General features: G+C 39.6%; 1 protein-coding gene across 2 annotated transcripts in view; it reads left to right on the forward strand.

The window, feature by feature from the left end:
* RBL1 (RB transcriptional corepressor like 1) overlaps positions 1 to 22,822 on the forward strand; it is a 78,337-nt gene that overhangs the window by 53,869 nt on the left and 1,646 nt on the right. For both annotated transcript variants that reach the window (XM_059133278.1, XM_059133279.1), the window contains 5 exons: positions 6,029 to 6,205; positions 8,253 to 8,324; positions 9,872 to 9,962; positions 19,136 to 19,284; positions 21,714 to 21,878. In XM_059133278.1, coding sequence (XP_058989261.1) covers positions 6,029 to 6,205; positions 8,253 to 8,324; positions 9,872 to 9,962; positions 19,136 to 19,284; positions 21,714 to 21,878 — 654 coding nt within the window. The remainder of the gene's footprint in view (positions 1 to 6,028; positions 6,206 to 8,252; positions 8,325 to 9,871; positions 9,963 to 19,135; positions 19,285 to 21,713; positions 21,879 to 22,822) is intronic.

Below are 22,822 nucleotides of genomic sequence, written 5' to 3' on the forward strand. Positions count from 1 at the left end.
TTAAAAAGTAAATAAAGGGGCGCCTGGGTGGCTTAATGGGTTAAAGCCTCTGCCTTCGGCTCAGGTCATGATCTCAGGGTCCTGGGATCAAGCTCCACATCGGGCTCTCTGCTCAGTGGGGAGCCTCCTTCCTCCTCTCTCTCTCTGCCTGCCTCTCTGCCTAATTGTGATCTCTGTCTGTCAAATAAATAAAATCTTTTTAAAAAATAAATAAAAAGTAAATAAAAATAAAATGATCTCATTTAATCAGTGCAAGAAAGATTGAGTAACAGCAGCTTTAGTCTCCTTTTTTGTGTGGTAAAATATACATAAAATTTACCATTTTAACCATATTTAACCATATTTTAGTGTACAGTGAAGTATCATTAAGTACATTCACATTGTTGTGCAGCTTTCACCATCATCCAGCTCCAGAACTTTTTCATCTTCCTACACTGAAAATCTCCTCCACTTAAAATAATTCCCCATTCCTCTTCCCACCACCAGCTCCTAGTAACCACCATTCTACTTTCTGTCTCAATGAATTTGACTACTCTAGGTACCTCATACAAGTAGACTCAAATAATATTTATGTTAATATGGTAAGTTTATTAATATAATTATTAATGTAATATTTTTAAAAATATTTAATATTTTATTTTAATTTTTTATTTATTTGAGAGAGAGAGTGAGAAAGAGCATGACAGAAGAGAAGGTCAGAGGAAGAAGCAGACTCCCTGTGGAGCTGGGACTCCGATGTGGGACTCGATCCTGGGACTCCAGGATCATGACCTGAGCCTAAGGCAGTTGCTTAACCAACTGAGCCACCCAGGCACCTAATATAATATTATATTAAACAGGTTTATTCCACTTAGTGTAAGTCTTCAAGATTCTTCCGTGTTGTAGCATTGTTCAGAATTTCCTTCCTTTTTAAGCCTGAATAATATCCCATTGTATGTGTATACCACATTTTGTTTATTCATTCATCTGTAGATGAACATTTACAGTGTTTCTACTTATTGTGAATAATGCTGCTATGAACATAAGTGTACAAATATCCAAGTGTCTGCTCTCAGTTCCCTTGGTTTATACCCAGAAGTGGAATAATAATTCTGAATATAATTTTTTGAGAAACTACCATACCATTTTCCACAGTGCCTGCTCCATTTTATATTCCTGCTACAAATACATGGGTTTCAAAGTTCTCCACATCCTTGTCAACACTGTTTTCTGTTATTTTTTATAGTAGCCATGCTAATTAGAATAAAGTGGTATCTCATAGTTTTGATTTGCATTTCCCTAATTATTAGTGATGTTGAGCATCTTTTCATGTGCTTATTGGCCATCTATCTGTCTTCCTTAGAGAAAGATTTATTTAAGTCCTTTGCCCATTTTTTGCTTGAATTTTACTGTTGTTGCTATTGAGCTGTAGTTAATCCTTTATATATTCTGGATAGAATCCCTTATCAGATTTATGATTTGCAAATGTTTTCTCCCATTCCGGGGATTGCCTTTTCACCATATTGATAGTATCCTTTGATGCACAGAAGTTTCTAACTTTAATGAAGTTCAATTTCTCTGTGTTTTGTTTTACTGTCTTTGCTTTTTGTGTTATATCCAAAAAATCATCGACCGTTCCAGTGTCATGAAGCTTTTCCCCATCTTTTCTCCCTAAGAGTTTTATAGTTTTAGCATTTGTGTTTAATTCCTTGAACCATTTTGAGTTAATTTTGTATATGGTCTGAGGGGAGGATCTAGCTTCATTCTTTTGCATCCATTTTCTCAACACCATTTGTTGAAAAGACCATTGTTTCTCCTTTGAATGTTCTTGGCACCATTTTCATAAGCCATTTTACTTATGGGAGGGCTGATTTCTGGGCTCTTTTTTAAGCAGTGTCCTTTTAATGTCTGTCTGTATACCAGTACTATGCTGTTTTTTTTTTTTTTAAGATTTTATTTATTTACTTGTCAGAGATAGAGGGAGAGAGAGCGAGTGAGCACAGGCAGACAGAGAGGCAGGCAGAGGCAGAGGGAGAAGCAGGGTCCCTGCTGAGCAAGGAGCCCGATGTGGGACTCGATCCCAGGGTGCTGGGATCATGACCTGAGCCGAAGGCAGCTGCCCAACCAACTGAGCCACCCAGGCGTCCCGTACTATGCTGTTTTGATTACTGTAACTTTGTAGTAAGTTTTGAAATTAGGAAATATGAGCCCTCCCAACTTTGTTCTTTTTCAGGATTATTTTGGCTATTCAGAGTTCCTTGAGATTCCATATGACTTTAAGGATGGATTTTTCTTTTCTTTTCTTTTTTTTTTTTTTTTAATTTTTATTTATTTATTTGTCAGAGAAAGAGCACACACAAGCACAAGCTGGGGCAGCGGCAGGCAGAGGGAGAAGCAGGCTCCCTGCTGAGCAAGGATCCCAATGCAGGACTCTGGAATCATGACCTGAGCTGAAGGCAGACACTTAACCGTCTGAAGCCACCCAGGCATCCCTAGGATGGATTTTTCTATTTCTGCAAAAAACATCATGGAGATTTTGATAGGGATTGCATTGAATCTATAGAATCCTTTGAATAGTGTTGACATCTTATTACCATTACTAAGTCTTCCAGTCCATGAATATGGGATGTCTTTCCATTTATTTGTGTTTGGATTTTTTGTTTTGTTTTGTTTTGTTTTTGTTGTTTTTTAGTTAACACAGAGTGCTTTATTATTTATCTTTAATTTCTTTCAGCAGTGTTTTGCAGTTTTCAATATATACTCTTTTACCTCCTTGGTTAAGTTGATTACTAAGTTATTTTATTCTTTTTTTTTTTTTTATAGATTTTATTTATTTATTTGACAGACAGAGATCACAAGTAGGCAGAAAGGCAGGCAGAGAGAGAGAAGGAAGCAGGTTCCCCGCGGAGCAGAGAGCCCGATGTGGGAATCGATCCCAGGACCCTGGGATCATGACCGGAGCCGAAGGCAGAGGCTTTAACCCACTGAGCCACCCAGGCGCCCCTTACTCTTTTTCATGATACTATAAATACAATCATTTTCTTAATTTTATTTTTGGATTGTTTATTGTTTGTGGTATAGGAATGAAATAGATTTTTTTGTGATTTTTTTTTCTAAGCTTTTATTTATTTATTCGAGAGAGCATGAGCAGGGTTGGAAGAGAGGGAAAGGGAAAGGGAGAAGCATACTCCCCACTGAGCAGGGACCTGATGCAGACCTCTATCCCAAGACCCTGAAATCAACACCTGAGCTAAATACAAATGCTCAACCAGGTGCCTCTGTTATGAATTATTTATTTATTTAAGTAATCCTACACCCAACACAGGACTTGAATTTATAACCCCAAGATCAGGAGTCACATGTTAAACTGACTGAGTCAGCCAGATCTCTGACTATCAAATAAAATCTTTTAAAAATTTTTATTTTAATTTAAATTTTTTTTAATTTAAATTTTTTTAATTTTTTAAATAAATAAAGCCTACTTGATACAGATTAGAAGCTAGAAAAATTTTATCCTTAAAGTTAATAGGATGTCTTTATCTATAAAGAGCATAATTATCCATGTCTCTAGTGAATTCAAAATAACCCTTCCCTGAGTAAACTGCCGCTATTATCTATGCTGAATTCAGTGTGATACTGGTGTTCTGTGCCAGAATGGAATTTTCTGTGAATTTTTTGTTAGAAAACTTCCAGTGGGGTGCTTGGGTGAGTCAGATGGTTAAGCATCTGCTTTGGCTTAGGTCATGATCCCAGGGTCCTGGGATCAAGACCTGCACCAGGCTCCCTGCTCAGGGCCTATTTCTCCCTCTCCTGCTCCCCCTGCTTATGCTCTCTCACTCTCTCAGTCAGATAAATAAATAAAATTTAAAAAAAGAAAAAGAAGAAGATGATGACAACTTCCAGAGTATGTTTCTTTAATTCATTGGATCAACTCTGTAAAAGACACTTAACAAGTATTATCTAATTACATATTATTTTTAATTTTTTTTAAGATTTTATTTATTTATTTGACAAAGATCACAAGTAGGCAGAGAGAGAGAGAGAGAGGAGGAAGCAGGCCCCCTGCCGAGCAGAGAGCCCGATGTGGGACTCGATCCCAGGACTCTGGGATCATGACCTGAGCCGAAGGCAGAGGCCTAACCCACTGAGCCACCCAGGCGCCCTATTTTTAATCTTTTTAACTAGGACTATATATTTCATTTCCTATCACAAATACAAAGTTCTAGCATCTTTCCCACTGCTCTGACCCAAATGGATTCTTTTTATCTCTTGGCCTGCTGGACCAGAAATAAGGAGATAGGATACAGAAAATGAGTTTCCTATAAAATTAATCAGTTGTGGCTTTGGAGTCAACCACTTGTCTTTCTGTCAGATTAGTGTATTGGATAGCTTACATTTGTTTTTAAACTCTAATCTGTGGATTATATTCCTGCCAGGGATACTTTTATATAAGGGATACCTGACTCTTTTCATTATTTTTCCCTGAACATTTAAATTTAAAGACTTAGCTCAAACAGAGTAGTGTGATTTAGGAATACCACAGCAGGGTACCAGTTTTTAAAACAGTAAAACATAATTCTTCTTGGGTGATTCAAAACCATTTTAGAATCTTGCAGAACTTTCAGGTCATTTGCATTAGTATCAGTTCATATAAAGATTGTGAAAATGAGAGGCTCTTGGCATTGAACTGAATTTACTCTGATGTACTTATAAACAACAGAAACAAAAAACTTGGTATTTCATTTACTTCAGTAATACATTTATATGCTTGTGAAAACAACATAGAATAGGAAGTTTCTTAAATGGTTTTGCGCTTTTTTTTTTTTTAATTTCTTTTTTTAAAAAATTTATTTATTTATTTGACACAGAGAGAGAGCACACAAGCAGGGGATATGGCAGAGGAAGAGGGAGAAGCAGGCTCTCTGCTCTATCCCAGGACCCTGGGATTATGACCTGAGCTAATGGCAGATGTTTAACTGACTGAGCCACCCAGGTGCCCCAGGGTTTTGCTTTCTGACTCATTCTTGAAATCAAACATTTTAGCCCTTGATTGGTTTTTTTTGTTTTGTTTTTTTTTGTTTGTTTTTTTTTTTTAGTGATCCTATTTTTAAGTAATCTCTACACCCAGCCTGGGGCTTGAACCCACAACCCCACAATCAAGAGTTGTATGCTCCACCAACTGAGCCAACCAGGCACCCCTATTATCTGACATTTTAGACTTTCTAGCAATTTTATCTAAACAAAAAAAGGTGAGGGGGGGGGATTTCTGAACACTTGAAAAATTATGTATTCATTATGGTTATGATGCAAGTAAATCTTGCATTTTAGTGTTTCTTACTTCACATAGATGACAGCATAGAAGACATCTTTTCCAAAAGAATTTTTAAATGGTTTTCTAAAGAGAATTTTGTTTTTAAACATTTTTTTTTTTAAGATTTTATTTATTTATTTGTCAGAGAGAAAGCGAGCGAGATCGAGCACAGGCAGACAGAGTGGAAGGCAGAGTCAGAGGGAGAAGCAGGCTCCCTGCGGAGCAAGGAGCCCGATGTGGGACTCAATCCCAGGACGCTGGGATCATGACCTGAGCCGAAGGCAGCTGCTTAACCAACTGAGCCACCCAGGCGTCCCGAGAATTTTGTTTTAATCTACAGTCTTCTGGGATGCCTGGATGCCTCTGTTGGTTAATCACCTGCCTCTGGGTCAGGTCATGGTCTCAGGGACCTGGGATCAAGTCCCACATCTAGCTCCTTTCCCAGCAGGGAGCCTGCTTCTCCCTCTGCTTGCCACTCCCCCTGCTCGCTCTCTTTCTCTCTCTCTGACAAAATAAAATCTTTTAAAAATATTTAAAAAATAATAATAATCTATAGTCTTCTGTCATAGCAGTGAACTAGTACTATAGAACAGAAATTGTATGTAATTTTAGATAACATTTATCAACAACCTAGGTATTTGTTAATCTTGGCCTGAAAGCCCATGTTCACAATAAGAGATAAATTAGAGAAATTATTTACTGGTTTTTTTTGCATCAATATACTACCTTCCATCTTAGGTCTATCATTTGGCAAGTGTACGCTTACGTGATTTATGTTTAAAATTGGATGTTTCAAATGAGTTACGAAGGAAGATATGGACGTGTTTTGAATTCACTTTAGTTCACTGCCCTGATCTGATGAAAGATAGACATTTGGATCAGCTGCTCCTTTGTGCCTTTTACATCATGGCAAAGGTAATGTATAAGCTGGGGGAAGCTCTTTGTTCTAGTTACCCATTTTTGAAGTATGTAGTGAAAATCTATTGCACTTGATTATTATTTTGCCTTAAATGCTATATGCCAACACTGCCCACCATTGTTAATTAGTAAATTCCAGCCCCTACATCTATTCTCTGGATTCTATTTCGCTTTATAATAATCAGCTTTTCCACATCATAAGAATACACTGGTTATAAAATTGGAAAAGGTCTTAGAGATCATTTGTACTACGTGGCTCTCCATATATTCCTGTGAACAATGCTATTTCCACTCCCATCCCTGTGATACCTCTCATCTAGTACTTTACAGTAAATGATCATTACGTTATAGGCTGGTAGCCTAGGCCTAGAGCTGAAAGTAACTTGTCAAAGTTACATAATTAATAAGTGGCAACCTAGGATTTCTTATTTTATAATTTAAATATTTGTAATTTGTTATTCATAAAATAGCTTCTATAACATTGCTCTCTAGGGATTTGTTGCACCACCTCAGAAGAGCATTTTACATTCTAGTTGCTACAGCGTTGAATGTTTCCAGTCATAAAATAACATACCTTACTTGCTTTTTAAAATTCTGATGTATCTGAAACAATCACCTATAACTTTGGTCTGGACCATATTGGCCACACTGGCAGTCCTAGTACATGTACATAGTTAAGACCTAATTTTTAAGCTTTTTGAGGCAGAGAACATGTTTTCAGACTCCTTTTTTACTCCTCTCTCACAAGGCCTTTTTAAAATCTCTATATAAAATAAGTATTAATAAATGTTATTAACTAATCATTTGTGTTTTCCAGAGAACTATCATAGTTCAGGCTTTGCTCATCATAGAGAACAGATTTAGTGCTAATGGACTTCAGTGAAGCAGAGGGAAGGAATAACTTAAGTAAACTTTATAATAAATAAGGCAGAAAGGATACCTTTACGGATCACCAATGTAGGCAGCCACAGACTGGGCTAGAGTCAAGAGACCAAACCAGGCCCCGACTTGTGCCTCCTGGAAGCCCAAGGGTTAATAACCCCGTGAGTGAAAAGTTGAGTAGCGCTTGAGAAAGGGCCTGAGCCCTTTCTCACTGATGTGGTTGCCTGCATGTGCTAATCTGGAATGGGCAAAACAGGCTTGCTCATTAAATCATTGTGGGAATGTGCTGTCCTTGCATGGGCCATAAACTATGTCTTAAGTTACTTTGAAGTTAGTGCATCTGGTTTAGGAGTTATCTGAAGACAGAGAGACCACTGGCATCAGAGGGACTACTATTAGTCCTTGGGAAATAGATAATAGGGAAGCTTGAAGGGTTTTCTGTGCATGTTGCAAGTTCTTTAGTAATCAGCTAAAAATACATACTTCCTTATAGTTGTTTCTGTTAGCTATATAATGCTTCACAGCCTTGAATAAAATTGGCACTGCTTGGACATCATCCACTGTGTCCCTCCTGTCCCCATCTCTTTATGTCTCGTCTTTGTCTCACCATCCTCTTACCCTCTCGACCCTGGTCATGTCGCTCTGGCCGCGACACACCAATCCATTTTCTTCATTTTGGCCCCCACTGTAACTTTTCTGTTATATAATCTGTCCTAAAATGTTAAAAACTTCATCCTATAATATCTGCTCAGTTTTCTTGCAATCATTACAAGATATTTTCTGTCCTTTAGTATGTAGTTAATTTACTTTTAAGTAAGTAATTTAAAAGCTAATAACATCAGAGACTATAGGGTATGCAACAAATCTGAGTTTTCTTCTATCATTCTTCTTATAAAAAGAAATGCATTTTCAGTAGAGTTATACCATAACAATATCAGTGCTTTTGATTAATGAAACTATTAGCTGAGTCCCCACAGGCCACAAAGCCTGAACTCTGAAGGTAGTAAAAATCATAAATGGTAGTAGTTTTTAGTCATGGGTTGGCCTGGGGTTAATGGCTTTCTGCAAGACTGCTCTCAATGCCAACCTGTAATTGAAGTTTTTGTTCAGAGCCATATTTCTTCTAAGAGCAATTGATAAATGCAGTATTTATTTTCCTTAGGTAACAAAAGAAGAAAGAACTTTTCAAGAAATAATGAAAAGTTACAGGAATCAGCCCCAGGCTAATAGTCATGTGAGTTACATTATTTTTCCTCCTGTCCAAAAATAGATTTGTGCTGTTTCTCTGTTGACAAGTCATACAAAAGGTAAACTTCTTTTACAGTTTTACTATACTTTAGATTTTTTAGTTTAATGCATACCATTAAACTCTAAAGACAGTTTTAGTAAAAGCCAGGAAATTGGCTATTTCTGACACATCCATATATTTGCGTATACTTCTTACATGTTCTCCTATTCCATTTGCTCATTTGTACAATGGGGACATTTGTCACAAAAAATTTGATGAGGGGCACCTGGCTGGTTCAGTCGGTAGAACATGTGACTCTTGGTCTCGGGGTCATGAGTTCAAGCCCCACATAGGGCATGGAGCCTATTTTATTTAAAAAAAAAAAAAAAAATCCAATGAAAAGTATGTAAATGATATTCTCTCTTTGTATGAGACTTGAGTCCCTAATGATGTTTAAATCCAGTGAAATTTGAGGATTTATTAAATCAGCTTCTTTTGCCATTTACTAAGAATCTTAATGTTTTCATCTTTAAATAGGTATCAAGCATTTTTGATAATTTTCTTTTGTGATAGCCATGGTGAAAATCCTATACAGCCTTTCAGTCATGAAAATATAAAATATTAGCTTATTGGCTTGGCACATAGTGTTTAATGACTGTTATCTCCATATTATTCGTAATTACTGTACTTGAAGAACACAAGATTAGGCTGCTTTAGGCATTGGCCACTAGAGAGCCTGGTTCTTTTCTGGCCTTGGTGATCTGCCATCTTAGGAGGAGAGTTGTGGCTGCTTAGATATCCCATACTCAAGTACTGGTAGTCACACCCCTTTCTAAAAGAGCCCACATATGGTTTCACTTCTTTACTTAAGCCCCAAAATACAGTGATAGTAATATAGACATTAGAAGAGCCAGTACAGGCATTTGTTATATCCTATATAGCCTAAGGGTTTCTGGACCCTTCAGAAAAATCCTTCAGGAGCAGAGCCTGGAGAGGTCCAGATTATCTCCCAAAGATCATTAAGGTGAAGTTAGTGTGGGTCCAGAATGGACCAAGCCAGAGCTTCCTAAATATTCTCTCAACACCAGTACCCATAGGATGACCGGGAACAGATCAGGCCTTTTAGCTATATTGGAAGTAGAAAGGAATTTAGTGGAAGGAATGGAAACAGATTTTCCTGTGGCCATCTGAAAGGAGATGGAAATGAGATCGGAATAGGAAAACAAGCCTTAACGAGACCAGACGATTCCCATGTAAGGAATTAAAAAGGAAAAACAAGCTCAGATATTTGAAGTTGCTTTTATTCATCAGTATTTAGTTGCTACTTACTAACTCAAGTCTTCTGTTTGGTAAACTCCTATAATCGCATGGTTTAGGTAAAGATATTTGCTGTAATCTCCATTTACTGGGCAAATAACACTTTTCCCTTGATTATCACCCATACAAACAAATAGCTTTCCACTGGCATCCTATTTTATTCTTCTTATTTTGGTTTTGCTTAACCTGTGCCTCTATGTGACTCAACATTTCTTTTTTTCTACTCTGACCTATAGGTTTATAGAAGTGTACTGTTGAAAAGCATTCCAAGAGAAGTTGTGGCATACAATAGAAACGTAAATGGTGATTTTGAAATGACAGATTGTGGTAAGTTGCCCAATTTAATATTCCATATGTAATATACCTTTTTTTTTTTTTAAGATTTCATTTATTTAAATGTCAGAGAGAGAGAACGCACAGCGGCGGAGAGCTGCAGGCAGAGGGAGATGCAGGCTCCCTGCTGAGCAAGGAGCCTGTTGCAGGACCAATCCTAGTCCCTGGGATCATGACCTGAGCTGAGGGTAGAGGCTTAACTGACAAACCACCCGGGTGTCCTGTAATATACCTTTGACTACATTGTATCTGATGCAGTGGGTGTCAGGCAACATGGAATCAATGATGTAGGTGATGGATAATGCGTATGTAAATGCATTTGGGAAGAAACAAGGGAGATAAATATGGGTCAGTTGCCTCCCTCCAAAGTGGTTGTAAATTGAAACCATTAATTTGTCACCTGTTAGTTGTGTTTTAAAAGTTTCATAGTCTATTTACATACATCAATAAAACACATAAAAGACTCTTAATAAATTTTTTAAATAAATCTGAATTATAGGGCGCCTGGGTGGCTCAGTGGGTTAAGCCGCTGCCTTCGGCTCAGGTCATGATCTCAGGGTCCTGGGATCGAGTCCCGCATCGGGCTCTCTGCTCAGCAGGGAACCTGCTTCCTCCTCTCTCTCTCTGCCTGCCTCTCTGCCTACTTGTGATCTCTCTCTGTCAAATAAATAAATAAAATCTTTAAAAAAATAAATAAATAAAATAAAAATAAAAATAAATCTGAATTATAGGGAAAGTAATCATTGATCAGTGTCAGTGATCTGTCTGGGGTGACAGGGAAATAACTTGTTCATTAATACATATTCTGCCACCACCAGCAAAGCTGCCACCCTGTTGTTAACCATCATGCTAAGACTTGAGGCACTAGTAAATTTTTTCAAAGAAAGGAAAATCAAACAGTGATTATTCATTTGATAAGTTGTGAAAATGCCTCTTCCGCCCACCTTTTCCTTGTCTCAGCTTTCCATTACTTATTGTGTACATGATTGTCAAATGTACCATGATTTAGGGGCGCCTGAGTGGCTCAGTGGGTTAAGCCGCTGCCTTCGGCTCGGGTCATGATCTCAGAGTCCTGGGATCGAGTCCCACATCGGGCTCCCTGTTCAGCAGAGAGCCTGCTTCCCTCTCTCTCTCTCTGCCTGCCTCTCCATCTACTTGTGATTTCTCTCTGTCAAATAAATAAATAAAATCTTTAAAAAAAAAACAAAAAAATGTACCATGATTTATCAAATTCCACAACGTGAGACATTTTCTTTTTAAGAGAGAGAACGGAGGGAGGAGCAGAGGAGAGGGACAAGCAGACCCCACACTGAGCATGAAACCTGACACGGGGCTCAATCCCAGGACCCTGAGATTGTGACCTGAGCTGAAAGCAAGAGTTCAACACTTAACCAACTGAGCCACCTGAGCACCAGTGTGAGACATTTAGATTGTTAACCATTATACATAGCTTTATGAGGAACATCACTATAGCTTAATCTTTGATCCACATCCTTAGAATAAATTCTTAGAGAAAATTGGCTCTTTTTTAATCACATAAATATCCATGATCATTTGGTGTTTACTGGGATCTGAATTCTTAAGACCTTACCAAAAAATTCTTTAGTAATAATGTCCTAGAAGAGCACCTAGCTGGTTCAGTTGGTGGAGCAAGAGACTTTTGATCTTGGGGTTGTAGGTTTGAGCCCCACATTGGGTATAGAGATAAGTAAATGAATAAATAAAAACTTCAGTAAATAAATACATCTAATTTCCGCAACACCTTTTTAAGCATTAGGCATAGGTAATAAATGCTTACTATTTTCATCAATAAAAACCCATTTCTGACACTGAATATGTTAATTAGCACAGCATTGGCCTTTGATTGAGATATGCCTAACAGAAACCCTTAGTAGCCACCTCTTGCATTCGAATGAACTTACGGATTAAAACAGCAATTCAGGGACACCTGGGTGGCTCAGTTGGTTAAGCTACTGCCTTCGGCTCAGGTCATGATCCTGGGGTCCTGGGATCCCCGCATCAGGATCCTTGCTCAGTGAAGTGCCTGCTTCTCTCCTTGCCTCTGCCTGCCACACTGCCTGCTTGTGTGTACTCTCTCTCTTACTGACAAATAAATGAATAAATAAAATCTTTAAAAAAACAATTCACTCATGGACCATGCGTTCTTCATTATTATGTTAGCAGACCACCCAAACTGGCTTTTTTTTTTTTTTAAGATTTTATTTATTTGACAGAGAGAAAGACAGCAAGAGAGGGAACACAAGTGGTGGGAGAGGGAGAGAAAGAAGCAGGCCTCCCGATGATCAAGGAGTTTGATGTGGGGCTTGATCCCAGGACCCTAGGACCATGACCCGAGCTGAAGGCAGATGCTCAACTCACTGAGCCACCCAGGCGCCCCGCAAACTGGCCTTATTGATTAGAAAACTTGAGAGGTTCCTGCATAGCTTAGTCAGTTGAGCGACCAACTCTTGATTTCAGCTCAGGTCATGATCTCAGTTTCGTGGGGTTGAGCCTGCCTGGGTCTCCGCAATCAGCACGTAGTCTATTCGTCCCTCTGTCTTCCACTCTGCCCCTCCCCCACAATCATGTGTAAGCTCGCTCTCTCACTGTCAAATAAATAAAATATTTAAAGAAAAAGAAAACTTGAGAGACCCAGATTATAGCTTAATCTAAGTAACACAAATATAATACTCAAGTGTATTATAATAAATAGTACATTGAAAACTACAATACTTCTTCAGTGCCTTGTTTTAAGGATTACAAAGAATGATGTGTGGGTGATGTTTAATACAAGATCCGCTTATAGTAAGACCTCAGTAAGTAATTGCTATTATTATTTTTTTAAGTAATATAAAATTTACTTCGGGCTCTCTGCTCAGCGGGAGCCTGCTTCCCTCTCTCTCTCTCTCTCTGCCTGCCTCTCCATCTACTTGTGATTTCTCTCTGTCAAATAAATAAATAAAATCTTTTAAAAAAAATTTACTGTATTTTATTAATGAGTATGGAATTTTAAATGTTTTTTTCTTATTTTTTTTTTCTTAAGAGCTAATTTGTCTAAGGCCATATTCTTTATTTAAAGTACTTTGTAGGGATGCCTGGGTGGCTCAGTGGGTTAAAGCCTGGTCTTTGGCTCGGGTCATGATCCCAGGGTCCTGGGATGGAGCCCCACATGGGGCTCTCTGCTCAGCAGGGAGCCTGGTTCCTTCTCATCTCCCTCTCTCTGCCTGCCTCTCTGCCTACTTGTGACCTCTCTCTGTCAAATAAATAAAATCTTTAAAAAAAAAGGAAAAAAAGTACTTTGTAGGGGGCGCCTGAGTGGCTAAGTGGGTTAAGCCTCTGCCTTCCGCTCAGGTCATGGTCTCAGGGTCCTGGGATCAAGCCCCGTGTCGGGCTTTCTGCTCAGCGGGGAGCCTGCTTCCCCCTCTCTCTCTGCCTGCCTCTCTGCCTACTTTAATCTCTGTCAAATAAATAGATTAAATCTTTAAAAATAAATAAATAGAGTACTGGGACGCCTGAGTGGCTCAGTTGGTAGGACAACTGCCTTCGGCTCAGGTCATGATCCCGGAGTCCCGGGATCGAGTCCCGCATCAGGCTCCCAGCTCCATGGGGAGTCTGCTTCTCCCTCTGACCTTCTCCTTGCTCATGCTCTCTCTCTCACTGTCTCTCTCTCAAATAAGTAAATAAAATCTTTTAAAAAAAAAAATAAGTAAATAAATAAATAAATAGAGTACTTTGTAGGAGGCACTTGGATGGCCCAGTTGGTTAAGCAGACAACCATCTGACTCTTAATTTCAGCTCAGGTCATGATCTCAGGATTGTGAGATTGAGCCCTACCTCGGGCTCCACACTAAGCATGGAACCTGCTTAAGATACTTTCTCTCCTGGGCGCCTGGGTGGCTCAGTGGGTTAAGCCGCTGCCTTCGGCTCAGGTCATGATCTCAGAGTCCTGAGATCGAGTCCCGCATCGGGCTCTCTGCTCGGCAGAGAGCCTGCTTCCCTCTCTCTCTCTGCCTGCCTCTCCATCTACTTGTGATTTCTCTCTGTCAAATAAATAAATAAAATCTTTAAAAAAAAAAAAAAAAGATACTTTCTCTCCTTTCCCCTCTCTCCCCCTCTTAGTCTCTCTCAATCTCTCAAAAATAAATAAATAAAATACTTCAGTGGTGCTTCACTGGCTCAGTTGGAGGAGCATATAACTCCTATCACAGGGTCCTAAGTTTGAACCCCATTTTAAGTGTATAGATTAGTTAAATAAAACTTTCAGGGGTGTCTGGGTGGCTCAGTTGGTTAGGCGCCTACCTTTGGTTCAGGTCATCCCCACATTGGGCTCTGCTCAGCGGGGAGCCTGCTTCTCTCTCTCCCTCTGCCTGCCACTCCCCCTGCTTATTATGTGCTCTCTCTGTGTGTCAAACACATACATAAAATCTTAAAAAAAAAAATGTTAAAAATAAAATACTTGAATACTTGAAATGTTGAAGACAAGGCCACACATTCAAAAAAGAAACAGTGAAAACAGATTCTCATTCACTAATAATTTATATAAATGTGGTTATAAAATCACATTTTAATTGCTTGACGGTGGTTATATGATAATCCAAAAAGACATTCCTCTTATTCATGGGAGCAGTAGGAAGGATCATGAGGCCATAATAGTTCACTGATTTCATCACAAAATTATCAGGGTCAGGGCACCTGAGTAGCTCAGTTGGTTGAACATCTGACCCTTGGTTTCAGCTTAGATCGTGATCTCAGTGTTGTGAGATGAAGCTCCATGCCAGGCACTCTGTACTTGGTGTGGAGTTAGCTTGAGATTCTCTCTCTCTCTCTATCCATCCCCCTGCTCACAGGCATGTGCTCTCTCTCTGTGTCTCTCAAAATAAATTTTTTTTTAATATTTTATTTATTTATTTATTTGACACACAGAGATCACAAGTAGGCAGACAGGCAGGCAGAGCGAGAGGAAGAAGCAGGCACCCTGTGGAGCAGAGAGCCCGATATAGGGCTCGATCCCAGGACTCTGGGATGGTGACCTGAGCCGAAGGCAGAGGCTTATTTTTTCTTTTTTCTTTTTTTTTTTTTTTAAGACTTTATTTATTTATTTGACAGAGATTGCAAGTATGCAGAGAGGCAGGCAGAGAGAGAGGAGGAAGCAGGCTCCCTGCTGAGCAAAGAGCCCGATGTGGGGCTCAATCCCAGGACCCTAGGATCATGACCTGAGCTGAAGGCAGAAGCTCCAACCCACTGAACCACCCAGGCATCCTGAAGGCAGAGGCTTTAACCCACTGAGCTACCCAGGTGCCCCTCTCAAAATAAATTTTAGAAAAAAATCTTTTAAAATAGGGGTGCCTGGGTGGCTCAGTTATTAAGCATCTGCCTTCAGCTTGGGTCATGATCTCCAGGATCCTGGGATTGAGTCCGGCATCAGGCTCCCTGCTCGGCGGGAAGCCTGCTTCTTCCATCCCTCTGCTTGTGATTCCTCTCTCATGTCTCTCTCTGTCAAATAAATAAATAAAATCTTTTTAAATCTTTCAAAATGTTTATTTATTTGTCAATCAGGGCCACCTTGCTGACTCAATTGAAAGAGCCTGCAACGCTTGATCTCGGGGTTATGAGTTTGTGCCCCATGTTGGGTGCAGCGATTACTTAGATAAATTTTAAAACTTTTTTTAAATTTTTAAAAAATATTTATCTAATATGTATCATGTACCTCAGGTTATATTAGGTAGGGGTCTCTTCTACACTCTGAGAGGAAACAGATTTGTAACAGTTATATCACCAGGCAGGCAAACCTTTGATCTCGTCTTCTCTAGTCTTTCATAAGTTCTATCTCCTAATTAAGACTTTAATTTGAGGGGCACCTGAGTGGCTCACTCGGTTGGGTGTCTGCCTGCGGCTCGGGTCATGTCCTGGGGTCCTGAGATCAAGCCCCATATCACCTTCCTGCTCCAAGGGGAGTCTGGTTCTCCTTCTGCCCCTCCCCCCTGACTTGTGCTGTCCTTCTCTCTCTCTCTCACTTTCTCTCAAATAAATAAATAAACTTTAAAAAAAAAAAGACTAATTTGAGTGTGTTAGATTTCTTTTTTTAACTCTTTTTTTAAATTTTTTATTTTTTATAAACATATAGATTTCTTTCTTTTTTTTTTTTAAGATTTTATTTATTTGACAGCAACACAGAGAGCTTTACCGGGGTAAAGCAGGGGTAGTAGGAGAGAGAGAAGCAGGCTTCCCACCGAGCAGGGAGCCTGATATGGGGCTTGATCCCAGGACACTGGGGTCATGACCCAAGCCGAAGGCAGATGCATAACAACTGAGCCACCCAGGCGTCTCTTGAGTGTGTTAGATTTCTTAAGAGAGATGATAAGGTAGAGATATTTCTCCTGCATAAAGGATAGCTGACACCTTCTTTCCTCTTTTGAAATGAAAAAATAAATAGCAAAATAAAAACATATTAGTTAGAATCTAAAGTCCCAGAGAGGTGTTTTTTTGTTTTGTTTTGTTTTTTCAAAGATTTTATTTTGGGGGCATCTGGTTTTGGCTCAGTTTCTGATCTTAGGGTCCTGGGATTAAGCCCCATGTCAGGCTCCCCACTCAGTGGGAAGTATGCTAGTCCCTGTCCCTCTCCCTTTGCCCCTCCCCCACTCATACTCTGTCTCTCAAATAAATAAAATTTTTTTTTTTAAATGATTTTATGAGGTGCCGAGGTGGCTTAGTGGGTTCAGCCTCTGCCTTCAGCTCAGGTCATGATCTTGGGGGTCCTAGGATCGAGCCCTACATCAGGCTCTGTGCTCAGCAGGGAGCTTGCTCCCCGCTCTCTCTCTGCCTGCCTCTCTGCCCACTTATAATCTCTGTCTGTCAAATAAATAAATAAGGGGCGCCTGGGTGGCTCAGTGGGTTAAAGCCTCTGCCTTTGGCTCAGGTCATGATCCCAGGGTCCTGGGATCAAGCCCCGCATCGGGCTCTCTGCGCGGCAGGGAGCCTGCTTCCCTTCCTCTCTCTGCCTGCCTTTCTGCCTACTTGTGATATCTGTCAAATGAATAAATAAAATCTTTTAAAAAAATAAAATAAAATAAAATAAATTAATAAATAAATAAATAAGATCTTCTAAAAAAAAAAAAAAAAGATTTTATTTTTAAGTAACCTCTATACCCAACATGGGACTTGAACCCACAACCCAGAGATCAAGGTAGCATACTCTATTGACTGAGGCAGCCAGGCGCCCCACCAAGGTTGAGAGAGTTTTAAATGCTTGATTCCTTCAAAATAAATAGAGCTTCTTTTTTTTCTTTTTTTGGAGATGGCACAGAATTGTCCATCTTTCTTTTCTTTTCTTTCTTTCTTTCTTTTTTTTTTTTTTTTTGTTAAGATTTTATTTATTTATTTGACAGAGAGAGATCACAAGTAGGCAGAGAGGTGGTTGGGGGTGGGTGGGAAGTAGGCTTCCTGCTGAGCAAAGAGCCCAATGTGGGACTCTATCCCAGGATCCTGAGATCTTAACCCAGGCTGAAGGCAGAGACTTTTAACCCACTGAGCCACCCAGGCACCCCATAAATAGAGCTTCTTAACCTTATGTAAATGTTAACGACCAGAATTGGAATGACACACAAATATGAATACTATGTATAGTCTATATGTCCAGAAATTTCTGATTCAAGAAGAATATTAATTTTCATTGATCCATGTAGTGAGAATAACCTACAACTCCCGTTACCAAGCCAAAATGCCTTGAGAATAGTGTTCATTAGGATGGTAGGAGGTGTTACAGGGAAGGGGGACTGTGCATAAAAAATTTGAGAAGCATGCCTCTCTGCCTACTTGTCTGTCAAATAAATAAATAAAATCTTTAAAATTAAAAAAAAATTTTTTTTTTAAATACCAAGAGTGAAAAAAAGACATCCAAATTGTGACTGAGATCCCTGTAGTTCCCTGGGACTTCTTGGCCCTTGGACTATATTTGACAGACAGAGATCACAAGTAGGCAGAGAGAGGAGAAAGCAGGCTCCCTGCTGAGCAGAGAGCCCAATGCAAGCTCTATCCTAGGACCCTGGGATCATGACCTGAGCCAAAGGCAGAGGCTTTAACCCCCTGAGCCACCCAGGTGCTCTGGATGCTTTTATCCTTGTTTGCATTGTTTGTAGGCCAGTGTATTGAGAATGAGAATTTTTTTTCATACGCTGAATTTTTTTTTTTTTTAAGATTTTATTTATTTGAGAAAGAGAACTTGGGGAGGGTGAGGGGCAGAGGGCAAAGCTGATTCCCCACTGAACAGGGAGCCTCATGCAGCACTTGATCCCAGGACCCCAGGAACATGACCGGAGCCAAAAGTAGATGCTCAACCAACAGCCACCTGCCCCTGTGCTGAATTATTTTTAACTGCCAGGGGTTTTCTTAGCTCCTGTAATAGGCAGATGATTCTTACATGTTCAAGTAGACAATGGTTTATAATACTCTTCCCAAAGAAAGAGTAAGGTAAAGTTCCTCCTGGTGCAGTAAGCTATCCCAGAGGAACACAGTAAATAGGAAAGCACCTCAACATAAGCTATCATTTTATAACTGAGGACGCTAACTATAAACTGAGCACCAAGGTTTCTGTTGCGCTTGGGGAAAACAAGGCTCTTAGAATACTTAATCACCCGCCTTGTATTTGCAGAAAAATAAACATAAGCAATTTATCTTGCTTATTCCTTCACCTATGAGGGTATGCTTTACCTTTTTAGAGTCTGTCCACCTTCCTCAAAGAGCCATTATGAATATCTGCAGGCCTTTTGTTAACCCAAAGCTCATGATTTGCCACAGCCATCCATACTCTGGAGCTCAGTTTAGGTAAATCCCAGTCCAGAACTAGTGCCCCTCTGGCCACCAGTGACAGTGAGCTCAAAAATGTTGTGAAAAAATCTCTTGCTGAAGTAATATCTAGAGGAAAATATAGTAGCATAAGTTTACATATTTGCATTTCTCAGGATTCCAATTTAATTTATACATTATATAAATGTATAATTTAAAACATTAATTGCTTTACATAAAGATTTGTGTTAACTTGATTTTTTTTATGTTGTGGAGAGAGTTGTAATTCAAATCACCACTTTATATATTAAAGTGCATCTATCATAACACTGAATTCTTTTTTCTTTTTTCTTTTTTTTTTTAATAATACTGAATTCTTTCAACAGACTTGGAAGATGCTACAAAAACACCTGACTGTTCCAGTGGACCAGTGAAAGAGGAAAGAGGTGATCTTATCAAATTTTACAATACAATATATGTAGGAAGAGTGAAGTCATTTGCACTGAAATACGACTTGTCAAATCAGGACCATGTGGTACGTTTTATATTTTACTGTATGAATATGTATAGTCATAGTTGGAGTACTGTGAGCTTACTAAATAAGTGTTTCAGAGGCAAAGTGCCACTGATACATTATGTACGAGGAAAAAAAGCAAGTAATTAGAGAGTGTTTAAGGCATTGATAGAACACAGACCAGAGGAAATCATGGAAATGTTATCCATACTGTGATTATGTTTCTGGAAATTATGTTAACATATGGGCAAGTACTAGATGAGAGTATCGAAAAATGAAATCAATTCTGATCATTTTTTCTCTTTGTTTTATCTTGTTATATTTATATATGAGATAACTGTTTTTCTCAAGTTAAAGAAAAAGAGAAATAAATAGACCTGAATCATTAATAGAGGCAACGCTAAGACATTTTTATGGAGATTAGGAAGTACCAGAAAGTCTGTGAAAGTATCACCAGTGTATATAAAGTGAGGTTGGTTCCCACGAGACTAGACATGAGTTGTAGAGGGACCTAGAAGAAACTGCATCTAGCCAGTAGCCATATATGTATATTTGTATCTCTTGTCCTTGTCCCTCACTGCCCTTGTCCCTTTCAGGGAGTATAGTCTGTGACTGTTCTCAGAGGTTTTGACTGTTCATTCAGTTCTATCAGTTCCATCTCCCCTGCCATGAGTATGATTATCATTAGCCAATTGGAACTACTTTTATTAGGGGCACCTGGATGACTCAGTTAAGTTTCTCTTGATTTCAGCTCAGGTCTTGATTGCCGGGCTGTGAGTTCAAGTCCCACGCTGTGCTCCAGACTGGGCATGGAGCCTGCTTTTAAAAAAAAAAGAAAAAAAAAAAAAAGAATTTTATTAGCTTCAAGTAAAGATGATGAATGAAATTATTAATTAAGGAGCCATCTCCATTTATTCCAGAATGGAAACATTTTACAGAATATTAAAGTCAAGTATAGTACATGCTCCTCTATTTCTAAATCATTTGCATTTCAATATAAAGTCTTAACCCTTTCCCTAACAGATTTGTTTCATGTTGGAACTCATCCTCCTGGCTCAGAGAGTTCCGTCTCTTTTTTATTCCCTCTGCTACTATTTTGGTTCGAGTGTGTGTGTGTGTGTGTTTATGTATGTGTAGAGAAAGAGATCATTTTTGTGTTAGGACATCAATTACTTTGCCTCTACTTTCTGTTCATGATCAAGAAGTTCCTGTGCTGCTGGCTTATCACTTCTGGGTGTCTCACTCAGAATTCTTCAGGATTCCTAAAATATTCAGGAAAATAAATTTTAGTTTATCTGTTAGTAATTGTTGAAAAACAAGGGGGTAATGGACCATGTCTTTGCTTTTTTTTTTCTTTTTTTTTTTTTTAAGATTTTATTTATTTATTTGACAGAGAGAGTTCACAGTAGACAGAGAGGCAGGCAGAGAGAGAGAGAGAAGCAGGCTCCCTGCTGAGCAGAGATCCTGATGCAGGACTCGATCCCAGGATCCTGAGATCATGACCCGAGCCGAAGGCAGCAGCTCAACCCACTGAGCCACCCAGGCGCCCTGTCTTTGCTTTTTTCAGCCCTAAATAAACTTACAGTATTGCTGACACTTAACTAAGAAATTTCAATAAGAATAAAAGTATGGAGGCCACCTGGTTGGCTCCGTGGGTTAAGCATCCACTCAGGCCATGATCCGGGAGTCCCAGGATCAAGCCCTGCCTCAGGCTCCCTGCTCAGTGGGGAATCTCCTACCTCTGCCCCTCACCCCCCCCATGCGCACCCTCACCCTCTCTCTCTCTCTCTCCCTTTCATTCAAATAAACAAAGTCTTTAAAAAAAAAGTAAGACATACCATTTTTAAAAAAGATAAAAATATGGGGGTGCCTGGCTGGCTCATTTGGTAGAGGATGCAACTCTTGATTTTGGGTTCGTGAGTTCAAGCTCCATGTTGGGCATGAAACCTACTTTAAAAAAGAAGAAGAAGGGGACTCCTGGGTGGCTCAGTTGGTTAAGAGGCTGCCTTCGGCTCAGGTCATGATCCCAGCGTCCTGGGATCGAGTCCCACATCGGGCTCCTTGCTCATCAGGGAACCTGCTTCTCTCTCTGCCTCTGCCTGTGCTCACTCTCTCTGACAAATAAATAAATAAAATCTTTAAAAAAAAAAAAAAAAAGAACAAGAAAACACAAATAAAGTGGTGGGATTCAAAAAAAGAAACTTATCGGGGCGCCTGGGTGGCTCAGTGGGTTAAGCCGCTGCCTTCGGCTCGGGTCATGATCTCAGCGTCCTGGGATCGAGCCCCGCATGGGGCTCTCTGCTCAGCAGGGAGCCTGCTTCCTCCTCTCTCTCTGCCTGCCTCTACCTGCCTGTAATCTCTGTCTGTCAAATAAATAAATAAAATCTTTAAAAAAAAAAAAAAAAAGAAAAGAAACTTATCTTACAAAAATTTACTTTTGGTTATTTCAGATGGAAGCTCCACCTCTCTCTCCTTTTCCACGTATTAAGCAACAACCAGGCTCACCACGACGCATTTCCCAGCAACACTCCGTTTATGTTTCCCCACATAAGAATGGGTCAGGCCTTACACCAAGGAGTGCTCTGCTATATAGGTTCAATGGCAGCCCTTCTAAGGTACGGTACACACAGACTTACTCCGAAACAGCCCATGTACGTGTGTTAAAAATTGGATTTCATGGGGTGCCTGGGTGGCTTAGTGGGTTAAAGCCTCTGCCTTTGGCTCAGGTTATGATCCCAGGGTCCTGGGATCAAGCCCCACATCGGGCTCTCTGCTGATCAGGGAGCCTGTTCCTCCTCTCCCTCTGCCTGCCTCTCTGCCTACTTGTGATCTCTGTCAAATAAATAAATAAAATCTTTAAAAAATAAATAAATAAAAATAAAATAAAATAAAATAAAAATTGGATTTCAGATTACCAGTTAGTAATCTTTAATCTTGCTCTTTGTCTGCAAATTTATTACTAATAAATATAATAAGATCAATTTTTTTAATTTTATTTATTTTTTTATTTGACACAGAGAGAGAGACACAGTGAGAGCAGGAACACAAGCAGGGGGGGTGGGAAAGGGAGAAGCGGGCTTCCTGCCAAGCAGGGAGCCCGATGCAGGTCTCGATCCCAGGACCCTGGGACCATGCCCTGAGCCGAAGGCAGACGCTCAACGACTAAGCTACCCAGGCATCCTGAGGTCAATCCAATCTTCAGAGCCATGAGAAGATGAGTTCTAGTCATCCTTATTAGGTTAGTCTAGATTCAAAAAATAATCTCTGGGGCATCTGGCTAAGTCAGTCAATGGAGCCTGTGACTCTTGATCTTGGGTTATAAGTTTGAATTCCATGTTGGGTGTAGAAATTAACTTAAAAAGTAAGAAGAGGGGCACTTGGGTGGCTCAGTGGGTTAAAGCCTCTGCCTTCGACTCAGGTCATGATCTCAGGGTCCTGGGATCGAGCCCCGCATCAGGCTCTCTGCTCGCTCCCTGCCCCCACCTGCCTTTCTGCCTACTTTGTGATCTCTCTTTCTCTCTCTCTCAAATAAATAAATAAATAAATAAATAAATAAATA

Source organism: Mustela lutreola, chromosome 9 (assembly GCF_030435805.1).
Source record: "Mustela lutreola isolate mMusLut2 chromosome 9, mMusLut2.pri, whole genome shotgun sequence".
NCBI classification, from domain to species: Eukaryota; Metazoa; Chordata; class Mammalia; order Carnivora; family Mustelidae; genus Mustela; species Mustela lutreola.